The 26,614-nt window shown below is 35.6% G+C and overlaps 1 protein-coding gene across 2 annotated transcripts in view; it reads right to left on the bottom strand.

Moving 5' to 3' along the window:
* Positions 1–26,614, bottom strand: part of CEP57 (centrosomal protein 57) — a 74,202-nt gene that overhangs the window by 23,115 nt on the left and 24,473 nt on the right. For both annotated transcript variants that reach the window (XM_044668388.1, XM_044668387.1), the window contains exons 3-6: positions 14,856–15,035; positions 14,075–14,196; positions 4,639–4,755; positions 1,446–1,523 (exon numbers count right to left, since the gene is read on the bottom strand). In XM_044668388.1, coding sequence (XP_044524323.1) covers positions 1,446–1,523; positions 4,639–4,755; positions 14,075–14,196; positions 14,856–15,035 — 497 coding nt within the window. The remainder of the gene's footprint in view (positions 1–1,445; positions 1,524–4,638; positions 4,756–14,074; positions 14,197–14,855; positions 15,036–26,614) is intronic.

Genomic DNA, 26,614 nt, shown 5'->3' with positions numbered 1-26,614 from the left:
TCATATACTTAAAAAGTAATTTGTGGTTTCATACATGATCTTCTTTTGTGTCCTATTATCCTTTGTATAGAGAAAAACTTTTCTTTTTGGGTTTCCAGTTGAAAATAAAAGTTTAAAAAAAATTTTTTTTTGTTTGTTTTTTTTTAAAGGGGGCTTTGATAGATTGTAGCTCTGACTGATTCAAGCCCTTTAAGGAACTCTGGCTAAATATGGTTGCTGATTTAGTCCAGTCTATAGACCCCTTGAGAGCTCAACACTACATTTGGGTGGAACCAAAGAAAACAGAAGATGGCAAGGAGTTGGGTGAAATGGATGGGCCAAAATCTTGGATGATAGCTTATGCTACCAGCTCTCTTTTGCCCAGAGGCTGACTTGGGCCATGTTAACAGTCTTGTCAGTTCATAATTTCAATAAAATTTTTATGGTCCTATAAAAAAGGGAAATCATATTTGAAGAGGTCAGACATCTGAGGATATCAAATCCAAGAGGCAGTTGGCCCAAGAGGACCATGAAAAAAATTTTTTTTAAACTTTAAAATGTGCTTGAAAAATATTACTGAAGAAGATTTTGGAATCTCAGCAACCCCAAGTATATAGAAAAATATTAGAGAGAAAAAGCTTGAAGGACTGGTTGGCTGGCATAATTTCCTCTAACAATGATTTTAAAAAGCCTAAAAAGTGATTAATTTTAATTAGTATATTTAAAGAAGCAAACCCTAAACAAGATTATATATATTTCAGCAAGAGCTATTTATAGGTAATCCTAGCAAGAATTAAAAATGAAGCTAGAAAATGGTTCTCCTTCCTATTACCCATCAATGTTAAAAACTGGTATTTTCCAAAGCAGTGTTTCAAGTATGGTCCTAAAGTATGTCTACCTTGTGTAATTAGAATCTGCTCCCCAGGACTCTAAATCCCAGTATCCCACTTTCATTCTCATGTTACATTTTGGAGATAAAGTTTTGTGTAGCTCCATCCCTCTCCCTCTCTCTTTCCCCCCTGATCACAACTGGGAAAACTGGCTTTACTCAGGCTTTTACTTTTGTCCTTTCATTTCTTTTACTTCAAGTGATTATTAACAAATCTTATAAGAAATAATACTTGGAGTTACTGGATATTAATTTAAATTTACAACCTCTTTGGTTGGTTAATTAATTTTTTAGATCAGTAGTTTTCTGAAATAATCATTCTTTATGGTCTAACTGGGCTAAGGAAGACCTGAATTTTGTACTCTGCCTCTAAACAACTTTTTGCCAATCCAGATTAGGCTAGTCTTACTATGTTAGAGTTCTAGCAATTATATGCAATGCCCCTACTATAGGAGATGATCATTCTAGTGTCTTCTACTTTTAGATTAACAAGTAAACATTTTCTTATTGAGCTATATGCATATATAATATGATTTTTAAACAAAGAATAGAATATACTTTTTAAAAAACAAGATACCTGGGCTGCTTTTTCCTGCATACGTTTCCTTTCCTGTTCTTCTTGACGGAGTTTTGACTCCAGTTCTTGCATTTTTTTCTAGTAATAATTACAAAAGGATTAATGATGAAACAAGGAATTGGATTCTCATTCCTATTACCCATCCATGCTAAAATGTTAAAACACAAAGGTGACACAGATGACCCATTGTTATTTAGTAGGATGTTTGTTTGTTATTTTTCTAGTAGCAGAGTGTGGGTTTGCCTTGATCTATCTATATACTCTTTGTCTATGATCAATGGCAAGAATCTGTAAGACAACTGGATATGGTTATGAAGGCAGCACATGTGACCAAGAATCAGGATATTTCTTTGTGTAAGAGTATGTATGTGGTCAATACCAGAACTTGGAGTTCTCAATAGTGTTATAAACAAAAATTAATCTTGGAGGCTTATTACTAGATTTATAAGCATTTATTAGTGAAGAGAAAGAAAGAGAGAAATAATAAGGTTTCTAGCTTTTCTAACTTAAGGTAAAAAATGTGGTTCCCCCATTCACACCACCCCTCTTGCCAGAGAGATCTAGAGATAAGAGAGTTCAGAGAAAAGCACCAGCCCCGAGTCAGGCATGGACACAAAAAAGATCGACTCCGCTTCCCAAGCTGGTTTTTCAAACCTCCCTCTTGGCCTCTCCCCCAGATCCTTTGATTGGCCAACAGCCTTCATATGTCATGTTGGTATCAGACACATGACTAATTCTTATGTTCATCTACTGGGTTACACAGGATTAAAGCTAGGACGGAGGTCCCTCCAGTTAACTTTACTTCACATCAATGGAATTAGCATTGATATTTGATATTGAAGGATCAGTTTACAATGCCTACCACCCCTGACAACACTGCATACTCCCAAAGCTTTAGACTACTGAAATCTGCCATTGGTTGTTAAATATCATGGGACTTGAACTGATATTTGAGTCTGATTCCGGATAAAGAGATCGCTAATAAGCCACTGATCAGTGCAAAGAAGCACAGGATCAAGGATGCCAACAACCTCTGTGGAGGTGGCGAATATTAATGCCAAGGCAGAGGACCTGTCTCAGGGGATTCAGGGAAACGACTATTCAGCAAGTCCTGAGGGTGGCCTTCCCTGTTTTCTGTCTTTATGATATGAGACTAAAATGTATCTCTATTTGACTTTAACTGTGACTTGCTATCTCTATGATTGATGTAGAAACGAGACCAAGGGATTGTATTTCCTTTTTGGTCAGACTCCTGTCCCTTCTTCTTTAGTATGGCAACTCTTTGTAGTCATGGCCAAGGGTGGGTAACAGCAATATTGCTTAATGTGTCCTACATGCTTGTAGGATATAAGCTACCTTGATGGTGAATCAAGGACTTGTTAAGATTTTAATTTATACTTGTATACATATATAATTTTAATGTATTTTTTAAATTTAATTTTCTCTCCTTGTTTTTGGGACAATTGATTCATATATTATTTAATGCTTTAAAAATAAATAAATAACCTAACCTATAATAGCTTAGCCATACATCTTATGTCAATTCTATTGTTGGTGTATATCCTGAGGTGAGGGGTGGGGATGGGGCTGGATTATGAAATTATCAAAAGGCCAAAGTCTAACAACTTTTCAAAGCAATTTTAGGAAAAGATAATTGCTAATACCCTGGACCAGGAAAGCAGTTCTTCTGGAGAAGATGCTAGAAGGATGCTTGTGTGTTATTTGGAATTTTGGGGGGTTCCATTTAGAGGTATTTTGGGGCTCATTTGAGCTTTAAATGACAAACTTCCTGTGGACACTTTGAAACTACATTTTCCATGATTCAATGGATTTCTGGTTTCTGACATGATGACATCAACCAACGGGAACCAACACAGAGCATGACTTAAAGTAGGGGTGGAGGTTGGGCTTGGCCTCTTTTGGTATGAGGCAGCCAGGTGGAGGGAAGAAAATGCCAGGAGTTTTGAAACAGCTTTTTATCAGGCGCGTGGTCTTATATATTTTACCAACATGGCCATGGTAATTAAAATATTACTTTTCCTCGTAATACCAGCCTTTATCATTTTTAAAAACAACACTTGCAGAAATCAAATACTACATTATGAAACTTGGAGAGAACTTTTGGATATAAATGAACTGGGGGTAGGGGTGTTGAGCCCTTCATTTATTCTGACTGTAAACACATGCCAAAAAGGGGAATACTTTCAACGGCTCTTTGTCAATGTACCTACCTATCAATCATTTACCCCCTTTCTTTAAATTGTTCAAATTATAGTAACCCCCCTCCATGAAACATACAATATCTTTTGTGCTCTTATGAACCCTAAAGAGAAAATCCTAAATGTATTAGACTCCATATGTGGAATGTTAATCTCCTAGAGAACCAAGAGTGAGGAGACTTAACACACTGGTCATGTTAAGAATATCAGAAATCAAGAGTGGGGGATTGTGTAAAGTAAAATTATCTAGGGAACCTCCACCCCAGCCTTAATCTCATGGACCTTAGTAATTGAACACAGGAATCAGACTCACCTGTTGGCATAGGCCTGGCGTAACAGTGTCATGGAAGCTAGACAGCATGATGTATGAAGGCCATTGGCCAATCGATGGATCTGGAAAGATCTGGAGGAGGGGCTTAGAGGGAGATTTGAAAAGCTAGCTTGGAAAGAGGGAGTTAATTGTTTTGCTTCCATACTTGTCTCTGGGCTGGCACTTTTCTCTGAGCTCTTATCTCTTGATCTCTGGCAAGTGGGATGGCAAGGTAGATGGCACAGCTAAAATGGGGGGTCAGATTTTTACCTTAAATTAGAAAGGCTGGAAATTTTTTTACTCTATTTCTTTCTCTTTACTAATAAATACTTATAAATCTAGTAACAATCCTCCAAGATTACTTTTTTATTTATAATAGTATCTATCATTGACAATGGGCAATAACCAAAAAACCCAGGAAAAACTTTATTCATTATTTTAAAAAAATATTAACTTTAAGTGAACTAAAAAAGGTTTCTCCCAATGACCTTAGAAACTAAATTTTAAAATTAGTGTTAAAAATTATTTTTAAATTTTCTTATTCGCCTGGTTACTTCCTTCAATTAATATAATTTATATCCCTTTGGCTGGAGAAGAATACTCAGTAATTCCATTTTGGAAACAAGGAAATTTTGTTCTAATGAGTATGAAGCTATTTGCTGACCTCTGCAAGAGCCTGCATGGCAGTGAGTTTGTTATATTCCTGCTCAAGCACATCCAGTTTTTCAAGTTGGTTCTCAACATGGATTTTACCCTGCTGCTGGTCTCTCTCTATTGAAACCTGGAAAAGAATGACAGAAAAACAAAATCATTTGAAAATATGGCCATAAAAAGACAGAAATAGATGCATGTCAATGTTTTATAAAAGTAAAATGCATGTTTATTTTCTCCCTGTTAGCAAAAAGTTAACAATATATTTCTAATCTGAAGATAATTTTAACTCTAGGTAAACAATCAATTAATAAGATGGAAACTGAGTTTCATTTAATGTACTATAGCACAACTGTGAATATCATTTTTATTGAAAACCTTTTCCATAGGGCAAGGTAATAATGTTTCTATGTCCTAACAGGTGTGCCAGAATAATCAGTGCAATGATGTATCTTAATTCAACAAAAAACGGTACAGAACACATGCTTTCAATAATTTCTCTCTATTATAAGTCATTTTAGTGACTTATAAATGATTATGTAAAGGGTTTTTTTTGCTTTTTTTCTTTATTTTTGCTTTTGTTTTGCTTATTTTTCTTTACATAATCATTTTTGAAAAAAATGTATATAACTTCTTTTTATGCCAGTTTTAGGATGGGAAAAAAGATTTTAAAAGACTGCTTCCAAAAGAGATGAGATTAATGCAACAAATATTTATTAAATCTCTTCTAGGAGATAAGCATTATGCTAAATATTTGGGATACAAATAGAAGGTTTAATAGTTACTGCCTCAAGAAGCTTATATTCTATTGGAAAAAAACCGATGTGTTTATAAGGTCAGGAATGCACGAAACACACAAAATAAATATGTAATTTGTAATTTGGAAAAGGAAGGATGCAAACAATTGGGGGAATTAGGAAACGCTATCAAGGTGGCACTTGAATTGAACCTTGAAGAGAGGAGAGAGAATAATTCTGTTTTTAGTTAGCTGCTAGGTGATAAGTAAAATAGGGATGTTGAAAAATGATCCTAAGCTGGGGTTTGTTAGAATCATACTCAAAAATGTACTGAATGTTTCCATCTCATATAAACCGGTGTTTTTTAAAATGTAACTTGACAGTCAGTGTGGCATAATGGATAGAACTTTATATTTGGAGTCAGGAGACTTAAATTTCAGCTCTACTTATCTTGATAAGGGATTTCACTTTTCTAGGCCTGTTTTCTATTTGTAAAATGATGTAATAGATCCTAAAGAACCTTCCCCTTTAAAACTGTGTAATAATTCAAATTGGATGACTTATTAAATATACTAAAACAATATTCTATCTTTAAAAAAAAATTTTACCTGCCATCTTAGAATCAATATTTATTGGTTCCAAGGCAGAAGAGTGTTAATGGCTGGGCACCTAGTATTATGTGATTTGTACAGGGTCATACAGCTAGTTAAGTGTCTGAGCTCATATTTGAACCCAAGACTTCCCATCTCTAGGCTTGCCTTTTAATCCATGGAGCTACCTAGCTGCCCCCTAATATTTTGTCTTTTAAGTTGAAATACTTTTAAGACTTTTCTACAGTAGTGGTCAAGGAGACAGAGCCAAGATGGCAGTTTAGGAGCACCAAAAGTCCAAGTTCTCTCCAACAACCCTTCCACACCCATCATTAAAATGTTCAAAGAAAACAGAAAGCCAAACCCAAGAAGAGTTATTGGATTCTTTCTTGAACACAACTTGAAAGGGTAGGCACAGAGAGTGTCTAATTCATGGGACAAAGGAGAGATGGGCTGGCTAGTCACTCTCCCCACCTACTAGGCTGAGACCTGTGAAAAGACTGGGCTTGTTGGTGTGAGCTCTGGGCAGAAACTGAAGCCATAAGGAAATGCTTCCGATCCACCACATGAGGTGAAGGGTTCTGACAATGGTCAGTAGGCTACAGGAAGGATTTGCCCCAGGGCAGGCTAGCTCAGTGGGTTAGCTCAATCAGTTGAATCCAGTATGTCAGCAGAGGATTGAGAAAAGAGAAGATTCAACCTTCAGGACACAGCAGTTCGAACACTCTAGTTTGGTAAATCAACAGAGGGAGAAGGAAATTTTTTTTTAAAAAGTAAATAAAAAGAGTAAAGAAGAGGAAAAAAGGAAACTAACAATTGAAAGCTTCTGTGGGGGTAAGGACCAAAGAATAGAAATAATGAAGGAGGAATAGATCCAAGGAACATCAAAAAAAATTTGAAAAAAATAACTCCACCCCCCCCCCCCAAATGCCCCAGAGAATTGGATGCAGGCTCTGGAAGAGCTCAAAAAGGAATTTAAAAATCAAATAAGATGGGTTGGAGAAAAATGGCCAAAGGAAAATAGTAACCTAAAAAGGAAAATAGATCACCTGGAAACAGAGGCAAAGGCATTGAAAATCAGGATTGACCTGCTAGAAAATGAGGCAAAAATACTGAAGAGAAGAATGACTTGAAAAGAAAAATGGACCAAAAGGAAAAGGAGAATCAAAAAGTTGTGAAAGAAATTCAGTCTTTAAAAATTAGAAGCATGAATGGGTAAATCTTTTATAAAAATATAAATTGCCTAGGTTAATACCAGATGGATTCACAAGTGAATTCTATTAGACATTTAAAGAAGAACTAATCCCAATACTATACAAACTATTTGACAAAATAAGTAAAGAAGGAATCTTACCAAATTCTTTTTATGACACAAATATGGTACTGATTACCAAGCCAGGAAGACCAAAACAGAAAAAGAAAACTACAGATCAATCTCCTTAATGAACATAGATACAGCAGTGGTATCAAATATACAGTCTATAGCCTGAATGTGGTCTGTTTTCCAAACCAGATAAAAACGAAACTGGGACATACCTAATAAGTAAAAATACAATAAAATATAAAGACATTACCTAGTAAAACTAAATCAACATGCGACATATCAAGATTCTTATTTCCAGTTTATTGGCTACTTGAAATTTCATACCATTGCTCTACAGCCATTAGAATAGCTGTTGCTTTACTAATCTTCCTAAAATATTGGGTTAAAAAACAAAATCGTTTCATTGTTCAAGAACCTTTCAGTGGTACTCTACATCACTCAATAAATTAAATCCAAACTCCTAGAACTAAGATTAAATCTATTACTCTTGCTGTTTCAACTTAATTTCTCACTATTCTCTAGAATGAGCCTCTAATCCAGCTGAGATGGTCTCAACCTACATATATTGCCTTATTCCTACCATTTAAGAATTTGATTTTGCCCCTTTCTCTTGGAATACCTTCCCACTGTAGGTGCAAGTCCAACAATTTTCAAAAGTGGAATCATAAAATATTATCAACCACAATGAAAAATGTTCCAAATCACTAATAAGAGAATTATAAATTTAAACAATTTTGGGGTTCACCCTTATACTCATCAGATAAACAAAAATGGCAAAAAAAAAATGAAAATGGCATTTGTTGGAGGAAATGTGGGGAGAACAAAGACAATGAATCTTGGAAGATCTGTGGTTTTGCTAAACATTCTGGAAATAACCTGAAGTTATAATCCAAAAGTCATTGTGTATAACTTCTGACACTTACTATTATAATTGCTACTGCTGTTGCTACTATTATTACAATTATATTCCCAAAAGAGGTCAAAGAGAGAGGTAAAAGGTCCATATGCACAAAAATATTTATAGAAACATATTTTGGGGAAACTGGAACTAAGAAGTAGAAAGAGAACAAGCACTTTTGCCTTAGCTCCTTCACATCCTTCCCTAAGAATGATGGATAAAGAATGTCAGACTCAATTTTGATCAGTAAAGTCAAGGAAAAAGTGGGTCATTTTTCCAGCATAGGGAAGCTAAGGAAAGAAAAGAAAAAGCCTGCAAATGCTGGGGTTGGGGCTGGCTAGGAGTGCAGTGAGGAAGAAACAATAGCAATAAGAAGTAGCAGATAGTAGTAGGAACAGCAATAATAATGAGGAGCAGCCTAGCTTCCAAGGAAGATAAGTGGACTGAAAACTTGGGTAAAAAAGATTACCAAAAGGCTCTACACTAGCACCATACACAGGAACACTTGCCATCTGTCAACTTTGTTGCCCATTATATTCAGTTCCAGGTCACAATTCCAAGGTAGGAAAGGAGTGACTGTGGTTTCAAGGGATCTACCTGTAAGGAGAGCAAGGAACAAGTTCCAAAACTACAGCTGTGTGGTTTTGAAATCAAGAAGAGAGTAAGTACAGTGTAAATAGAATTAGCTCTAGCCCATTCATAGTCAAACTCTACTTACCCTAGGCATAGAGATGATGTCATCCCCACCTCTCTTAGTGGGGAGGGGAGACCAGTTATCCCCACGTGACCATAGCGACTGCCATTTGTCCACTTACTTCTTGGGCCTACCTTGGCGTTTCCAAACTCTATCTTTAAGTAGGCTCCAGCCTATCTGATTGGTAGGCCTTGTGGCTTGTAGCCTCATTTATTTAGCCTTCTAACCTTCTCTCTCCATCCAGGCCTCTGCAGGCCTAGACTAGCCTTCACCCTCCCTCTCTCTATTTCCCTACCTTTTACTTTCCTAATTGTAAATAAACTACCTTAAACTGGATCCTGACTTGGGTCTATTTTAATTACAGAATCAATCTGAATTGTCCTGGCGGCCACACTTTAATTATATATCTATAAATACCTTAAATCTCCCTCTTACAGTACCCAGTTCTAACCTTCACCATGCATATAAATGTATAGTGGAATAAATCTGAGCAGGAGACCAAAACCAAGGTGGAGACAATAGTTCAGTAACTCTGATTATGCAAAACTTCCCAGGGTGCTAACTGTATCTAGCAGCAGTTCATGGAAACTCAATTACACACATGTCAATAAACCCAAACTAGTCAGGAATTTTTTGACCAGGAGGAAAATGAAGAGACCTTTTCCTGAATTACCACTTTGGAAGCCAGGACCCAGAATGAGCTATGAAAGCAGCAGAAGGACATAAAAGATATTCTGTTCAGGTCATTCATTCTCAAAATAGGTGGGCAGAGGCTAACATTAACATAAAGTCCAAAGTCAAAAAGTAGGCTAGGGAGCAAACAAAAAGGGAACCTGACCATAAAAAATCTACTGTAGTGACAAAGAAGATCAAGAAACACAGAAGACAACAATGTGAAAACAACTACAACCAAAGCCTAAAACAAACCTTAAAGGAAAATGTTTTATGTAACAAAAAATTAGAAATAAAATGAATACCCATCAAATAGAGAATGGCTAAAGAAAATTATTTTAGTATAGGAATTTAATGAAGTTACTGTGCAGTATACAAGAAATTATGAAAGAAATGTATCCACAAAAACCTAGTAGGATTTCTATGAATTGCTGATATAAAGTGAAGTAGGCAGAAAAATAATGTAAAGGAAAACAACTGTGGTGATCAAGGCAATGAGTCAAGAAGGTTAAAAAGGAAAAGATGCCTCCTACCTCTTGGCAGAAAAAAGGAGGACTAGAAGTTCAGAATGAAAAGTATATTTTCAGACATGGACAAGTTGTGAATCTGTTTTGATTAATTGTCCTTATTTGTTACAAGGGGAGGCTTATATAAGGAGAGTTGTGAGGAAGAGTGAATGGGAGGGTGAAAGGAAGGAAGAAAGGAAGAAAAGAATAAAGAAAGAGGGAAAGGAAAGAGGAAGGAAAATAGGGAGAGATGAAGGAAAACAAAGGGGGAAAAAATTAAGAGCACTAAAATTTTAAAACATTTAAAAATATGAAGAAATGTAACTATCTGGGGCTGGCTAAAAGTTGTCAATGGTATCAGAAAAGACTAAAAAAGAAGGATTAGTAATAATGGATCTCAATAAATCAAAATTTCATTAAGCCAGAAAATACAAATTATTCAGTAAAGAACTCTAGTTGATTTAAAAAAAAAAAACTGGAAAAACTGGGGAAAAGTATGGCAGAAATTAGGCTTAAAATAACTATATTCTATATAAGCAGATATAAAATCTTAATATTAAAGATCCTATTTTAAAAAATGAATAGAAGAGAAGTAGATCACATACCTTTCAAAGCTTGGGTATGAGATATATTCTTTCTCAAATAAGGGATAGAGGCAATTACAGAAGACACAATGGATAACTGAAAATGTAAAACTTCTGCACACATAGAAAAATTAATGTACCTAGGGCAAGAAAGGAAGAAGCAGAATGGGGGAAATCTTTCTATAAAAGTTTCTCTGGTAAAGGTTTGGTATCCAAGATATATAAAGAATTAAACATCCATCCATCCATCCATCCATCCATCCATCCATCCATCCATCCATCCATCCATCCATCTATCCATCCCCAAGTCATTCCTCAACAGATAATTGGCAAAAGGATATGAATGAACAGTTCTCAAAAGAAGAATTGCAAACTATTAAAAATAGTAAGGATGTTACAATTCACTAATAATAAAAGGGCAATTAATCAATAAACATTTATTAAGTACCTATTTTGGGTTAGGGACAGTGTTAAGCATTAGGGATACAAAGAGTTAAAAGACAATCCCTGCCCTAAAGCTTCTTATAATCTCTAATGGGAGAGATAACATTCAAATATAAATCAAGCAAATAAAGTCGGTTTCAGCATTCTTGCATTTAACTTTCATGACTTCAAGCATTTGTGTTTTTATCAGTAACCTCATTTTCACTTTTGTACTGGCAACTACACACATTCCCAGGTATGTGCAGCAGAGAAAAAAAAACGAGGTGTAATGGGGCAAGTTTTTATCTGCAAAAAGGAGGAAAGTGTTCTTAAGTATTTGTGAATCTGTTCCAGAAAGTGCTAAAATAACCTCTGAAGTGCAGGATGATGGAATTGAAAAAAATGGAAAAGCAGCTAACCCTGGCACTTCCCTAATGAGCCTATGCTGCCAGGCTCCCAGCAGTCAGAGATCCATACCTAGTCGGGCTATTCCACCCTGGGTAGGAACCCCAAAGCTTAGATTGGGTTCAGGACTATAGTTTAACCACAGAGTCAAAAGGGGTAGTAGAGATGGCAGGTTGCCTTTCCCCTCTTGGGGTTCTTCTGACATCTGACCTTTCCCATCCTGTCTGGTGTTTCTGCCTCTCTTCTCCTGCCTTTTATGGGTTATTTTATGTTTAACTGCATTAGGAAAAGTGCATTTTAGTGGTTTGCAATGTCCAAAATCTAGTAGTTATCTGCACAGAAAAGATAACTGAATCTATGGGAGCTGAAGTAATCACCAAATGAGAGGGTAAAGAAAGAGAAGAGGGTCCAAGACAGTGCCCATGGGATATACCTAGTCAGAGGTATGATGTTGATGAATCAACAAAGGAGCAGTATCACAAAATCCAGAGGGAGAGAGAGAACATAGGTGGAAAGTATCCAAAAAGGAAGATTATCTAGGTCAGAAGTATAAATGCTGAATGCTGAATGAGGCCCACAACATTCCTGAGTGTAGCTTGAAACAGATTAAAATGTACTTGGATAATATTTAACAAAATTAATGAAAAATCAATAAAATATACAGTTTCATTTTAAAACTTTGTCAATATGAAGCCTACAGGGATACTTATATACAAGTTCAGTGGCTGGTTGTTTCTAAGTTTGACCACTGATCTCGTTGGTCAACATTATTAAACACTGCAAATAGATCAAAGAGGATGAGGCCTGAGAAAAGACTATCACAGCAGGTAACTAAGACATTACTGGGAAATTTGGAGAGAGGGGTTTGAGTTGAGCAGTCAAGTAAGAAATCATAAAAAGATTGAGAAAAAAGTGAGAGGGAAAGGTAATGAATATCAATAGCTTTGATTTTTTAAATGAAAGAGATACTTAGTACAGTCTGGTGAGCTTCGTATGCATGCATATGCGTGTGACTGTGTGTGGGGAGACATGGATGTTTTAGAGACAGTAGAGAAAGAAATAAGAGATAGAGAAAAGTCTTAAGATTGAAATTGGGGGGGGGATAATTATGAGACATTCTGCTGAAGAATTTGGGAAGAACAAAGTAAATTGCAAAGCCACACAATCTTTGAACAACCTGAAAACAATCTTGTTCTAAAGAAATGGCCACTCATTAATTTCAAATGTCTCTGTCCTTTTGCTCAAGCCATTCCATTTACTTAAAACAACTTTTCTTTCCCATCCCACACATCTTGATCTGACTACTCAAATATTGTTAATTTTTCAAGGTCAAGTTCAATTTCCTCTTCTCTCTTATTATTCCTATCAAAAAGAGTCCCCTGCCTCTTCAAAATCCTTAGTTTTATCATATCTTATCATTAAAAATATCTATTATTTATTATAAGTGTTCATTTACCACATTTTATATATTTACAGATGCCTTAGTCTCTTACCAGCCATATTATAATATGAAGAGTGGAAACCACTTCTCTGTATATTCCTTAGTGTTTGAGTATTGAAAGTGCTTAATAAATATTTGTTATTTATGATTGAATAAAAAAATCAAAACCTTAATCTATACATTCTGAACACATTTTTACAGATAAGTTAACCCATTATAACTAGACATTTTCAATAACTAAAAAATCCTGGAATAATAACAAACAAATGTCATAATTAAAAGGTGAGAAGTTAAAAAAAAACTTTTTAATCTGACTTTCATAATACATTGGATAAAGGTAAAATTTCTTTGTCAAGCATTCAAAGTCCTTTATAATCTGGTCCTAATCTATTTTCCCTCTGGACCCCAAACTGAACATACCATCATTTCAATCAGAATAGTTTTCTACTGTTCCTATAATATGCCATACTCAATTCTGCCTTTGTACCTTTTGTTCCCTACAATAAGTTGTCTCCATCTGCTATTCACTAATTTATACCCAAGTTCCACAAAACTTTATACATCATTCTAGTCCATGTAGATCCCCCTCTCTCCTTCTAATGAGATGTCCTGAGAAGAGTGACATTCTTAAATCCTATGTGAGTTCTTACTCATTACTTGCTCATAACTTAAAAAATAGAACAAAACCTTACTTTCTGTCTTGTAGCAATTCTTAAGACAGAAAAGCAAGGGCTAGGCAAACAGGGTTAAATGACTTGCCTGGGTCACACAGCTAAGGAAGTGTCTGAGGCTGGATTTGAAACCAGATCCTTCCAATTTCAGGCCTAATGCTCTATCCTCTGTGCCACCTAGCTGCCTCACTTACTTGTAACTTTTAAAAAGAATTTATTAAGGTCCTACTGTGACAGTCCCCATGCAAAGAGCTAGGGAAAGTCTTCAAAACACTTGGCAATGTGCTGTTTTCCCATAGCAGGCACTAAAATATTTCTTAATGATATGAAAACAAAAAGTAAGACTTCTCTTCAAGGTTCTCATTCATTTTACTGCTACTATACAAAAGAAAGCATGAACTCGATAAAAAAAAAGTAAAATTAATACTCATCAAAGAAAAAATAAAGTAGTGTCAATTACAGCTTAACATCTGTATTTATGTAGATTAGCTCCATGGCTATTACCTGTTTTTCCAAGACAGTTGTCCTCTCATTTTTGGCATGCTTTATCATGTCTCTCATGTATTCCAACTGTTTTTCTAAAAGATTGCATTTACTTTCTGCAGCTAACAACTGGGACGTCAATTCTAAAAAGAACAGAAGAAAACTTGTATTAGCCTACTTGTCTTGATAGAATTTAAGTATTAGTAATGAAAGTAATGAAAGCTCCTACCATCCTAAATACTAAGAAGATCCCCCAAACCACTAGAAACCTACTTCTATATTACTGTAGGTCATCAGTTTTACTCTTAATTAATTCTACATTGCAATAAAGTGGCAAAACCTTTACAATGGAATCTTAGCATCCTATGTACTTGATAAACTATACCTGATTCATTATAATTTCAGAATACTTATAAAATCAGAGCACCAGTAACTTTCTAAAGTTCTAGAGGATTTTATTAAGGTCTTTAAACAAGTCCTTGAAAGAACTTTCCATTAGGTTCTATGATACTTCATCACTCTCTTCATAGTTAAATGTAGAAAAAAATAAAGTGGAAGAAGTAGGAAAAGGAAGGTTTTTATTGATGAATTGAAAAGGGTCTCTTCTCCAGGAAGCTCTCCCTTCCGCTCTGCTGCTCCCCAGCTCCAAGTCCCCTTCAAAGTTTATTCCTTGGCATGGGTATGATCCTTTTAGAGACCAATCCCACACCAGGAAGTAGGGGGGGAGGAAACCCTGGGGCATGCTGGAGAATGTAGTTCCAGCATGCAGTCTTTTTTCTTTACAAAACCCACATAAACAAACCTTGATTGTGTCTTGACTCTTCATTCCTTGAGTTCTCCCTTTCCTGTATTTGTTCATCCAGAACTTTCTTGTATTCACTTGTTTCTTTAGACAAAGTTTTCACACTTTCTTCTGCTTGAATCCGTTCGAGCTCTAAACGTCGAATCTTTTCTTGAAGATTCTTCAGTGCAGAAAATATGGCTGTCAAATTAAAACACTTTGCCATTAGAAGACATGGATACATACCAGAGATGTGTCCATTCCCTCTGAGAAATAAACTCTAAGAAGTATTGTTGATGTGTGTTTATATTCTGTGAGTTCAGTGATCTCTCAGCATTACTTTCTTTTTATCCCTTATCTTCTATTTTAAATATCAAGCTAGGAAGAGTGGTAAAGGTTGGGCAATTGGGGTTAAATGACTTGCCCAGGGTCACAGCTAGGAAATATGCAAGACCAAATTTGAACCCAGGACCACTCACCTTCAGGAGTAGCTCTCTATTCATGACCTAGCTGCCCCTCTTGGCATTAATGTTAATTTTTATATATCAAATGTCACACATTAACTACCATCAGTGCTTAGGGTCACACAATGAACACTAACCATTATCAAAACAACACCAAACAAAACAAAAAATACAAACATTTAAAAAGGAAGTAGTTATTGATTGATGCTGTACTAGACATTCTTATACAGAATTTCAGCAAAGGAACTGAAAATTGTTTTTTAATTTATTCAGTCTTTTTTCTTTTTTAATTAAGTTTTCCTCCCAATTACCAGTTGAAATATTTTTTGGCAACTGTATTCTTATCTTCAGACATTTAGAGATTGAGATTCTCTTCCTCCTTCCTTCCCTGAAGCACTAAATAATCTGATATAGATTATTACCAGTGCTTTCATGCAATACACATTTTTATATTCTCCATGTCATGACTGAAGACATATCATATAAAAATTTCATGAAGGAAATAAAGTGGATGACCTGCTTTGATCCGCAATCAGATTCCAACAGTTCCTTCTTTGGCTATGGATAGCATGTTGTTTTGTTTTGAATTTTAAGTCTTGATGGGAGTTATCTTGGAACTTTGCTTTGCTGATAAGAGTTTAGTTTCACAATTGACCATCATTCAATATTTCCGTTACTGTATACACGGTTCTCCTAGTTCTGCTCATTTCTTTCTGCATCAGTTCACATAAGTCTTTCCAGGTACTTCTGAACTCATCCTTGTCATCATTTCTTATGTCACAATAGTTTTCCATTACAACCATAAACTACAGCTTGTTCAGCAATTCCTTAATTGATGGACATCTCTCCTCAGTTTCCAATTCTTTGCCACTATACAAAAAGACCTGCTAAAAATATTTTTGTACAAATAAGTCCTTTTCTCCTACCTCTGATCTCTTTGAATTACAGACATAGCAGTAGTATTGCTGGGCCAAAGGGTATGCAGTTTCTTGGCCCTTTGGGTGTGAATCCGTATTTCTCTGCAGAATGGTTATAATAGGTTCACAGTTCCACAAACAGTGCATTAGTGCTCCAATTTCCTCATCGCACATCTCCTCCAACATTTATCATGTCTGTTTTTGGTCATATTAGCAACTCTAATAGGTATGAGGTGGTATATCAAAGTTGTTTTAATTTGTATTTCGCTAATCAATAGTGATGTGGAGTATTTTCTCTTATGTCTACAGGTAGTTTTAATTTCTTCATCTCAGTATTGCAATAGGCAACTTCTGGGAAGAAGATGGAGACCAACTTGAGTAACAGATCATCAGTTATAGAATTTAGAATTTACCCAGACGGCATGAGTCAAGGGCAAAAGACAGCTGCTACCACCACTATAAAAGCCCAGGGGCAGAAGACTTCAGGGTCTCATTTTTGAGAAGGGTCCTGGGTGGAGTGGTATTGTGGGTAGGCCTATAGACCTGCACTCCAGTATCTGTACCTTATTGCCTCAAGCAAACAATTCACCTATTACTGATTAGGGCTGAGAGATACCTATCAAACATCTACCAAGAAGATGAAGATCATAAGACCTCCTTTTCACCTGGTCTAGGCCACAGCCGGGCCTGTCCAGGGTCTGTGAGGGAGAAGAACCTCTCCAGCCAGCTGCTCACTTGCTAGTGATTAGCTTACTCCAGCTCCCATTAGATTAGCATATATAGCTTCTCATTTATTCACTTTGGCTTGGGCACTGTTCATGGGTCAAGTGCTTAGCTGAGCTCCAGGGTTACCAGCATACCTTGGTGGCCATTCAGACATCCCTCTCCTCACTTAGCTTAGATCCACACACCATCTAGGATCTTGGGCCACCTTCATTCATCAGGCCCATCTTATTCAAGTACCATACCACCCTGTATAACAGTATTGCCTGTTTATATATCCTTTGACATAAAATCTGACTCAGGGTAATCGAAAATTGCTATTTTTTTTTTCAGATTATACAAAGTTCCCATAGAATATCCATCACATTCTTCCTTCCAAAGGTCTCAACTGCACATACTGACACCTCTTCCATGGTGTCTTCCCAAATCAGAAAATATTATAGTGAGACAACTTGGCACAGGGTAAAGATTGCACTACTTTCCTGCTTAAACATGGATTTAAGGAATCTGAGGTCAAATCTTAGGCTTGACACTTAATATATGATGATAGACAGTATTTAATATGTGATCACAGCCTTTGCTTTATGTAAGTGGACCATTTTGCAGTCCTCTGTAAAATGATTTTCATGTAATATGAAATTGCCTGTGGATGTGGGGAAAGTAGGGAGGCAAGGAAGGGGAACATATTCCTGTGGAGGGAAGGGGACTGGAACATGGTTCAAAGACACAGAGCAGTAAGAGGAGAGGGAATATGCGAGGGCCAGTCATGTGGCATCCTGGCTGAAACTGAGAGGAAGAACACATGAACACATGGATATAGAAAGAAGAGGATTGGGCAACACATGGGGGGAGTGGGGATTCAAGGACAGATATGTTGTAATGAGTGCAGATGGCCATAAGACAGACATGTGAGAGAGTCAACATAGTGGGGGCGAAGATCTCCTCTGTCAGTGCCAGAGGTCTCAAGCCAAGTCCTGAACTCATAGAGGTGGCCTCTCTCTGTTGCATCCATATAATACGAATAAACTGAAAACTGCTTGAATAACTGTGGGTTAGTCACTTGATCTTTTGGGGGGATTTAATTTCCTTATCTATAGAATAAGGAGTTTGGGCCAAGTAACTTCTGATACCCTCAAAGCTCTAGATTTATGATCCATAACGACTCCCTACTGGGCTTCATTCATTCTACTTGCATTGCAGCCTACCAACTTCATAATTCAGTTTGTAAAACATCTATATACATTCTAACCTGCTCCATTTTTGTTCAATTTTGTATTAGGCATGATACATTATGGGCACTAACTTCCAAGTAAATAAATAAAAGATTTTGGGGAGTAGAAGAGTCTTGTCTTCTAAGATAGCATGGGGAAGTACTAGATTTGGAAACAAGGGAACCTGGATCAGCTGTGTGGCAATAAGAAATTGACAATCCATCTAGGCCTCTAAGGATCCTCATTTATAACATGAAGTGGTTTAATTACATAGTCAATAAGGTTTCTTTTTTTAGTTCTAAACCTTTGATTTGATGACAAGAACCATGGCTTATACAACTTCTTTTCTGTCAACACTTAGTTAATTGTGAAAAAGTCTTTCCTTAGTCTTTTTTATCTTAATGATGGTATCCATCTTACTGTTTTGCACAAAAAGGAGTATGAAAAGGCATCATTAAAAGGATGTTTAATAATTTATTATTTTGAGAAGTGACTATATTTAGGCACAGTGAACTTTTTAAAAGGCTACAAAATTTATCCTTTGATAAGTCCTATTGAAGACTTTAGTAATTTTAAATAAACCATTTATTTTCTAACTTGTCAAATTAGAAGGCTAGCATATCTTGTAGCAAGCAATGATCAAGTTCCATAAATCACAAAAGCAGCAGGCAAGCAGAGGGACTACTTACTTATACAGTTGCCTGATTTGCAGGTGTAAAAGAACAGGGATGATCAAATTATCAATCCATTCAGTCATCCTATTTTGACAAAACATATAGTATATTTAAAGAATTTAAATCTCTCACATACAGAAGATTTAAATCCTTTATAATTCTTACAAACTTAAAAATGTTCTATTTATGGAGAATAACCAGTGGTGGGAGAAGCCAAGAAATTTGAACTTCATCCTTAATTAGAGTTGTTTTACTGTGAGATCTTGAACAAATCACTTCCTCTCATTTTGATTTTGAGAAACCATTTATAAAACAAGAATATTTCCATTTTAAGCAAGTCTTATGAGATGTATGGACTACTCAGCACATCTTAGAACATGATCATTTATCGGGGCAGGGATAATTCTACAGAGGGGATTCAATGCTTCAGGTATGAGTTAGATTAGACCACCAGAGTTTAGTACACCTCAGTAGTCATTATCTCAGAAAGTCTGTGATTTTATGGTTCAGAATTAGTTATATAATTTTGGCCTCCTTGGAGAAAATGATGCTGTGTATCAGTGCCAAGTGAAAATTTAATTGAATGTGGTTCTCTAGTAGATCCTAATCTTGTTTTTCAGATGTATCTGTTTCTATTTTAGAGTCAGTCTTGGCTAAGAATGATCATAAATCTACATTATGATAAGAAAGCAGGACTTTCACATACAATTGGCTATAATTACAATATCAAATTAAATTCAATGCTATATTTATAAATCAATAATTATTTTTAGATTTTATTTAGTTGTCATAAACCCAAAGCTTATTTGTGGAATAAACAAATAATGAATAAGAACAAGTTAAAATTTGATGTTATTATATTAGAGCAAACAAATATAAAGACTATTAAAAGACTTCATATTTGTTACTAAGAATGAAAGTTATCTGTGATAATAACAAACTGCACTCAAATCTGAGACCAGATAAATACCCGAAAATAAAGAAAAAGATGATGGCAAAGGAAAAGAGAAAAATCTTCAAGTGGTGGTCCAAATTTAGCAGAAAAATAATAAAAGTATTACTTATTAGGATCTAATAAAATGTGGTTATTTAAGGACTTCATCATACACCCAACAGAAGCTAAAATTCATCCTTTTTTTCATGATTCTACCAAGTTTGGCCATTTTCTATGAGATTACCTATTTGTCTAATAACTGCACAAATGTAGTAAAGTAATACATGATAATGGGTGCTTGTCTGAATGAATATAACTGTCTTCTACCTTCACATCTTCACCCATGCTGTCCCCCTGTGCCAGCATGGCATTCCTTGTTCCTGAACATTGCACTTCTCAGACCGTGTATTTTCTCAAGCTTCAGCTCAGGTGCTAGTTTCCAGAGAAAGTCTTTTTCCTGATATTGCGGTTGTTAATATTCCCTCCAACATCAAATTACTTAGTATTTACTGAATGTTGTATACACTTTATTGTCTTCAGGTAGATTATAAGTTTCCCAAAGGCCAGGCTTCTTGTTTTGTAGCATACAGGAGGTGAATAATAAGTATCTGCTTTATCAAATTATACATTTTATCTAGGGCTAACAAGTTTCTTAGATGGCAGATTCATGCCAAATTAGTACTTTGAAAATAAGAAGTCTTATGACCACTGCTGAACTGTCTTAATTTCTCTTCTTATCAAATTTTGGGCATCTCCTAGTTTGAGAGATTTTAAAGTTAACAATAATTACCTATCCCAACCTTTCACTGAATGCAGGAATTTCTTCTATAATACTTATAAGGAAAGGTCATCTATTTTTTGCTTGAGCACTTACAGGGGTGGGTAAACCATCTGTGAGGTAAGAATTCAATTTTGAATTGATTTTATCATAGTCTATTTCTTCTACCTAGTTTCTGTTCACATCAGGATAAGAGAGGATCAGATTCAGAGCTTGAGGGGATGCCAGAGGGCATCTAGTATAGGCCCTCTCACTTTACAAATGAGGAAACAAAAGCACAAGAAAAGCTACATGACTAACCAAGGTTACAGTGGAATTAAGTAACCAAGGTTACTCCACTGAACTCAGAAGACTTCAGTTTGAATCTCAGCTGTTACTTAGTAGTTGTGTTAGACAAATTAACTTTTCTTTACCTTATTTTCTTGTGCATAAAAATGAGGACAATATCTGTATAATCTACTTCAAAAGACAATTGATGTATTTTGTAAACTATAAAGTACGACAAAATATTCTTATAAAATTAGATAAAATACATGTGATGCATATCACATTACATAGCCATATGGAAGTGTGCCCCACTTTAGGAAACTGATAGTTAAGGGCTCATGATTTATTGTTCTTTACCATTAACTCTTAAAACTCCTACCTTCAAAGTGTATGCAGCTCAGGTACCATTTTCTATATGATATCTTTTCTAATTCCCCTTTATTTTATATTTACATATTGTGTATCTCGATTATTAACTCCTTAAAAAAGACTTCCATTTTTGTTTATCCTCAGTGCCCTGCAGAATGCACATAATAGGTACTTAATAAATGTATGTTGATAGAGTGGAAGTGTTCCAGAGACTGATGGACAAGGGGGAAAGATGACACTTCCTCCAGTAGCTCCCGAGATCTCCCAAATATAGCAGCAATTCTCCACAACAGACCTATATATGTCTTCCCCCAAGGCCTTTTTTTTGCTGCTCCCTCTACTGTCATGTAGAAGGTTCCAGAAAGAAAAATACAAGCATTTATGTCAACAACAATGTTGACAATTTATTTGCAATTCAAACTAATCATAAGATCATAGATTTAGATTTGAAGGGACCTTAGAAATCATCTAGTCCAACCCTCTCAATTTAACAGAATCAATTATTGCTGAATGAATCCTCAGCTAATTCTTCATTTAATTATGAATTAAATTAATAAATTGATCATTTAATTCATTAAATTTAAATACCCTCTTTCTGGTTTGTTTTTAAAAACAAGAAAAAGCACAGAAAAATAAATTCTTCAAACTTTATAGTTAGAAGAAATTTTGAAGGTCGTTTAAGCCAAGACTATTCAGTATTCAAAATTTGAAACACTAAGCTATTTTAAAATATACATCATCCTTTTCCAGACTAAACATATGTTTCCTCACCTAATTCTCCTTTCATAGTTTTGAGTCTCATTCACATGATTTTGAGTCTTGTCATCATTCTAATTGCTCTTTTCCAGATATGCTTGTCAATAGCTTTCCTGAAATGAAGCACCCAAAATGGAACTCAACCTTCCAGATGTGATCTAGTGGGCTGAGAACCATATCTGCTTCTCCCTAGATATTATACTTCTATTAATATAGTTTTAAGATCATATTCACTTCTGTAATTTTGGGAAAGGGGAAAGAAAGAGCACTGCCATAACAAGCCACTGACTTTTTGAGCTTACAGCCTACCAATAGGCCCTTTTTGTATCCATTATTATACTGAGGCTGTTGATTAATCTTTAAAAAAAAAGTCAAACTGTAAAACTTTACATTGAATCCTATTAAATTCCAACCCAGTTTTTTCACTTGTTAATTTTTTTTTAGATTTTAAGATTTCTGATTTTGTTATCTGTATTTGTTAGCTATCTTTCCTAGTTTTGTGCCACCCCCAAAATTAATAAACATGTATCTATGGCTTATCCAAGTCACTAAAAAATAATATAGAAGATAAAAAGGCCAAAAGACAGACCAGAAAAATCCAATCAATTTCCTTCCAGATCTGATTTAAAATTATTTAAGTAAAAATTCATCTAAATGTATCTAATTTCATCTAAATAAAAAGTTCATCTAAATTAATCTAAATGTACAAGCCAACAACCATCTTGTATGTATGGATATCTCAAGATTTTATTAAAACCTTTCCTAAAATTCAGTTGGGTCCACCATGTCTATAGCACTGCCCTCCTTACCACTTACCAAAGGGTCTCAAAGTCCTGTGTGTTGCCCTTAGCATTCATTACAAACCTCAGCTTATGCTATACTTTAGCTTTTTTACACACTTAAAGAGGACCTTGCCACTCTATTGTAATGATCCTTAATTATTTGCCCATGTCACATCTCTTGTACATAATCTTTTAAAATATTCAAGTTTATTCACCAACTTATACCATCTTCCTGCTTTAAATAGAATCCCCCCTTCACTTTTTCACCAGACTTTCTTAAGAGAGTATGCTATTACTCTAGAGAATCTTCTTTAAAGAAAAGGCAATGAGAACTGACTTACCTTATTTCGAATTCTTTGAAATTTGTATTTTTAAAGTATATAATATAAATCAGATTATGGTCAATGCTCCCTTACTACTATCACAAATTTCAAGATGGCACAGTCAATACCTTCTCTTGAAAGATTCTTCCATTTTGTCAATCATTTCCCCTAATTGGCCCCTGTAGTATTATCCTCATTATGAATTTACCTATTTCTCCTTTCTCTGATCCTTAAACCCAAGGTTTATCATGTTTTCCTTCTCAGTTTTACAGATTCCCAAATAGGTAGAAATCTTCTTGATTGCAGTACTACTCCATCATCCCTGCCTTTTGTGTGACTGGTTGATGTTCTGATCCCTTTATTGCCATATGCCAGTCATGAGTATCAGGCCTCTATGAGGTCAAATTTACCTTTTCACATTAAAACTAAAAGGTCACTCATACATAGACATTTGAGGGCATAATTAATTTGAGGGCATTTTTAATTATATTTGAGGGAATAATTAATTTGAGGTCATTTTTAATTACATCTGAGAGTTCATAGGATGACAAACACATTCTTTCTAGATATACCTTTCTGAAGAAGTGACCTTCTTTCATTCCCTTATCTTATGTCACTACCTAGAAAACCATTCTCATTTTCCAACAATATCCTGTTAGCTATTCACTTCCCATTCCTATATTCTTTTCTAAAGTTCCTACCTTTATCCATTAGTAGTGATGAAAAAAAACCACCTATTCCTCTAAATCCTCTGGCTTTCTGCCCATAATCTTCATAATCCCTAGAGCATCAAGTTCCTTCTGATAGTTTGTTCTCAAATGGATAATATCTTTAGATAGAAGTCCTCAGTTTTTACATGTTTGTGAAAGCACTCTACTACAATTAGAATGCAACCCAGAGGAAGCCAGTATACCTTCTAATTGTCCAGATCAACCTGACACATGGCAACCCCATATCTCTCAGCATGAAGCAATCTACTGCTACAGCACTCTTCTTTCAAGGTTCAGTAATGCCTTTACTATTTTATTTGTGAATCCTCCCCCTTACATTTTGTGGAATATATAAAGCTATTTCTTTCTTAAAAGGTTCAGTCACATCCTCTGTTGGAAGAGCCTAGTACTTAATATATAACTTTGTACCTAATTAGGTAACTAAGGTTTTCTGTCTCTAAACCTCTATGATTCTATGCATCATTCTTTTCCTTTATAAGTATCATAATCCTACCATTTAATAATCAGTTCTAGAATTTTGCAAGGTATCAAAAGGTCAAATTCACAAGCAGATTCTAAAATCACAATTCCCTTAAAAGAGGTTGCAATGGAATTGCTTGTCAGCTCCAGGAAGAGGGATGGAAGAGGAGTGGGAAAAATCATGAATCATGTAACCCAGAAAAACACTCTAAATAAATAAATAAATTTTAAAAGAGGGAGGGCATTGGGCGAGGATGGGAATAGGAAATATTTGCCTACCTCCGGTCTTCCTAAATCTTGCTCTTTGTCAAGCCAATAATGACTGGTTTATTAAACACCTATTATATGCCAGGCATTGTGCTAAGTGCTTGAAACACAGAGGAAGGCAAAAACTCTGAGAAAAAAATATGGAATTATATTTTAAAAGGTGATTAACAGAACAGCTAGGTGGCTCAATGGATAAAGTGCAAGGCCTAGGGATGGGAGATCCTAGGTTCAGACATGGCCTCAGACATTTCCTAGCCATATAACCCTGGGCAAGTCACTTAACCCTCACTGCCTTATCCTTTACCCCTCTTTTCTACCTTAGATCAATTCTAAGACAGAAGATTAAGGCTTTTAAAAAAGTATCTAGGGCAGCTGGGTAGCTCAGTGGAGTGAGAGTCAGGCCTAGAGACAGGAGGTCCTAGGTTCAAACCTGGCCTCAGCCACTTCCCAGCTGTGTGACCCTGGGCAAGTCACTTGACCCCCATTGCCCACCCTTACCACTCTTCCACCTATGAGACAATATACCGAACTATAAGGGTTAAAAAAAAAAGTATCTAAAATGTCATTTTTCTTTGATACAGAGACCCTACCACTAAGTATTTTTCCCTAAAGAGATCAGAGACTTCAATTAGTGTAGTAGAATAGCAAGGGTAGATAGAATGTCATTTTGTATATGTCTATGTCTATGTGTGTGTGTGTGAGAGAGAGAGACACACACAGAGACAGAAGAATGAGAAATAAAGCTGAAGCCTATCAATTAGGGAAATGGAAAAAAAATGGTATTATATGGTACATGCATATAATAAAATATTACTGTAGTATAAGAAACAATGAAAATGAGAAATTTGAAGAAGTATGGGGAGACTCATGAACCAATGTAAAGTGAATTAAGCAGAACCAGGAAATAGACAAAAGAATTATAAAATTAATTAAAAGTAACAAAAAATAAACACTAAATAACTACTTTCCCCTTTAAATAATTTATTCCTTTAACATCATCCAAATGTCTCAATATTTGTTCTAGAGAACCATCTTTGTAGTAAAGAATAAAAAAGGGAGGAAGTGGGGAGGGAAATGTTGGGAGAGAAGAGGAAGTTCATGCCACATCATTATAAAGACAAAAGCTTAGCCCTGAAGAGGTGAGAAAAATGTTATCTCCCCTTGTAGAGAAACTATACTAAAGTGTTGACACCTCCTTGGTGGAGGATGAAGACTTTTGAGTTTGGAATATTACAACCATTGTCAGATTCAGTTTATTACTGTTTATAATTGAGGCTTATATTGCTTATAATATTCTATACTGGATATCAGCTTTTTGCCTAAGATGCTTTATTAATTACTCATATCATTCTTTACTTTAGTTCTGAACTGGTAAACATAATTAATTACTAAAGTGGTCATATACTAGGCTGCATCTGCTCCCCCTCCCTGCCCATGTTCACATTCTAGAAGGGTCCCATGACCTTTCCCATACTGACAGATAATGACAAGGTGTACAATGGGGGGAACATGGGACATGTGCACTAAGGATTCTGGCAGAACAAAAAGATCCCCCAAACCTGTGCATGCTCTTTATTCCCCATGATATATGTGTCAAATCCAAAACCTTACCTCCACTTGAATATGGCCATGCTCATTTTCCTGAGTTTTCAGAAAAGATGAAGATTTCTCTGGAATGGAACTAGTCCTCAGACTTAATAAATATGCAAACCCTGATCCATAGAGGGGATAGTAACTGCTTCTCCGCACAGAGAGCTGCTATTCCATCAGTTCCAGAGAGGCTACTCTACTAGACCCCAGGCTAATCCATCAGCCCTGAGGCTATTCCATCAGCAATTAGGCTGTTTCACCACCTTATATCTCTTCAAATAAATTCTTTTTGAACTTCTGAATCTAATGGAATTTGAGTCTCCCATTCTTGGGGCAAGACCTTGTTATATAAACTTGGATGTGTTTGTCCCACAACATTTAGTTTTGCTGAACTACATCAACCCTTCCACACCTTATCTATCACATGGGATGGTTCACTGGGTTGAAGGGAAAGATATATATTTGGAAATTAATGTGATATAAACAAAGAGATACTAATAAAAATTTTAAAAAGAAATTCTAGACTGAGGCGGAC

The sequence above is a fragment of the Gracilinanus agilis genome, chromosome 3, assembly GCF_016433145.1.
Source record: "Gracilinanus agilis isolate LMUSP501 chromosome 3, AgileGrace, whole genome shotgun sequence".
In the NCBI taxonomy this organism is placed as follows: Eukaryota; Metazoa; Chordata; class Mammalia; order Didelphimorphia; family Didelphidae; genus Gracilinanus; species Gracilinanus agilis.
The sequence above is the reverse complement of the archived record's forward strand: the minus strand, read 5'-3'. Positions and strand labels throughout refer to the sequence as shown.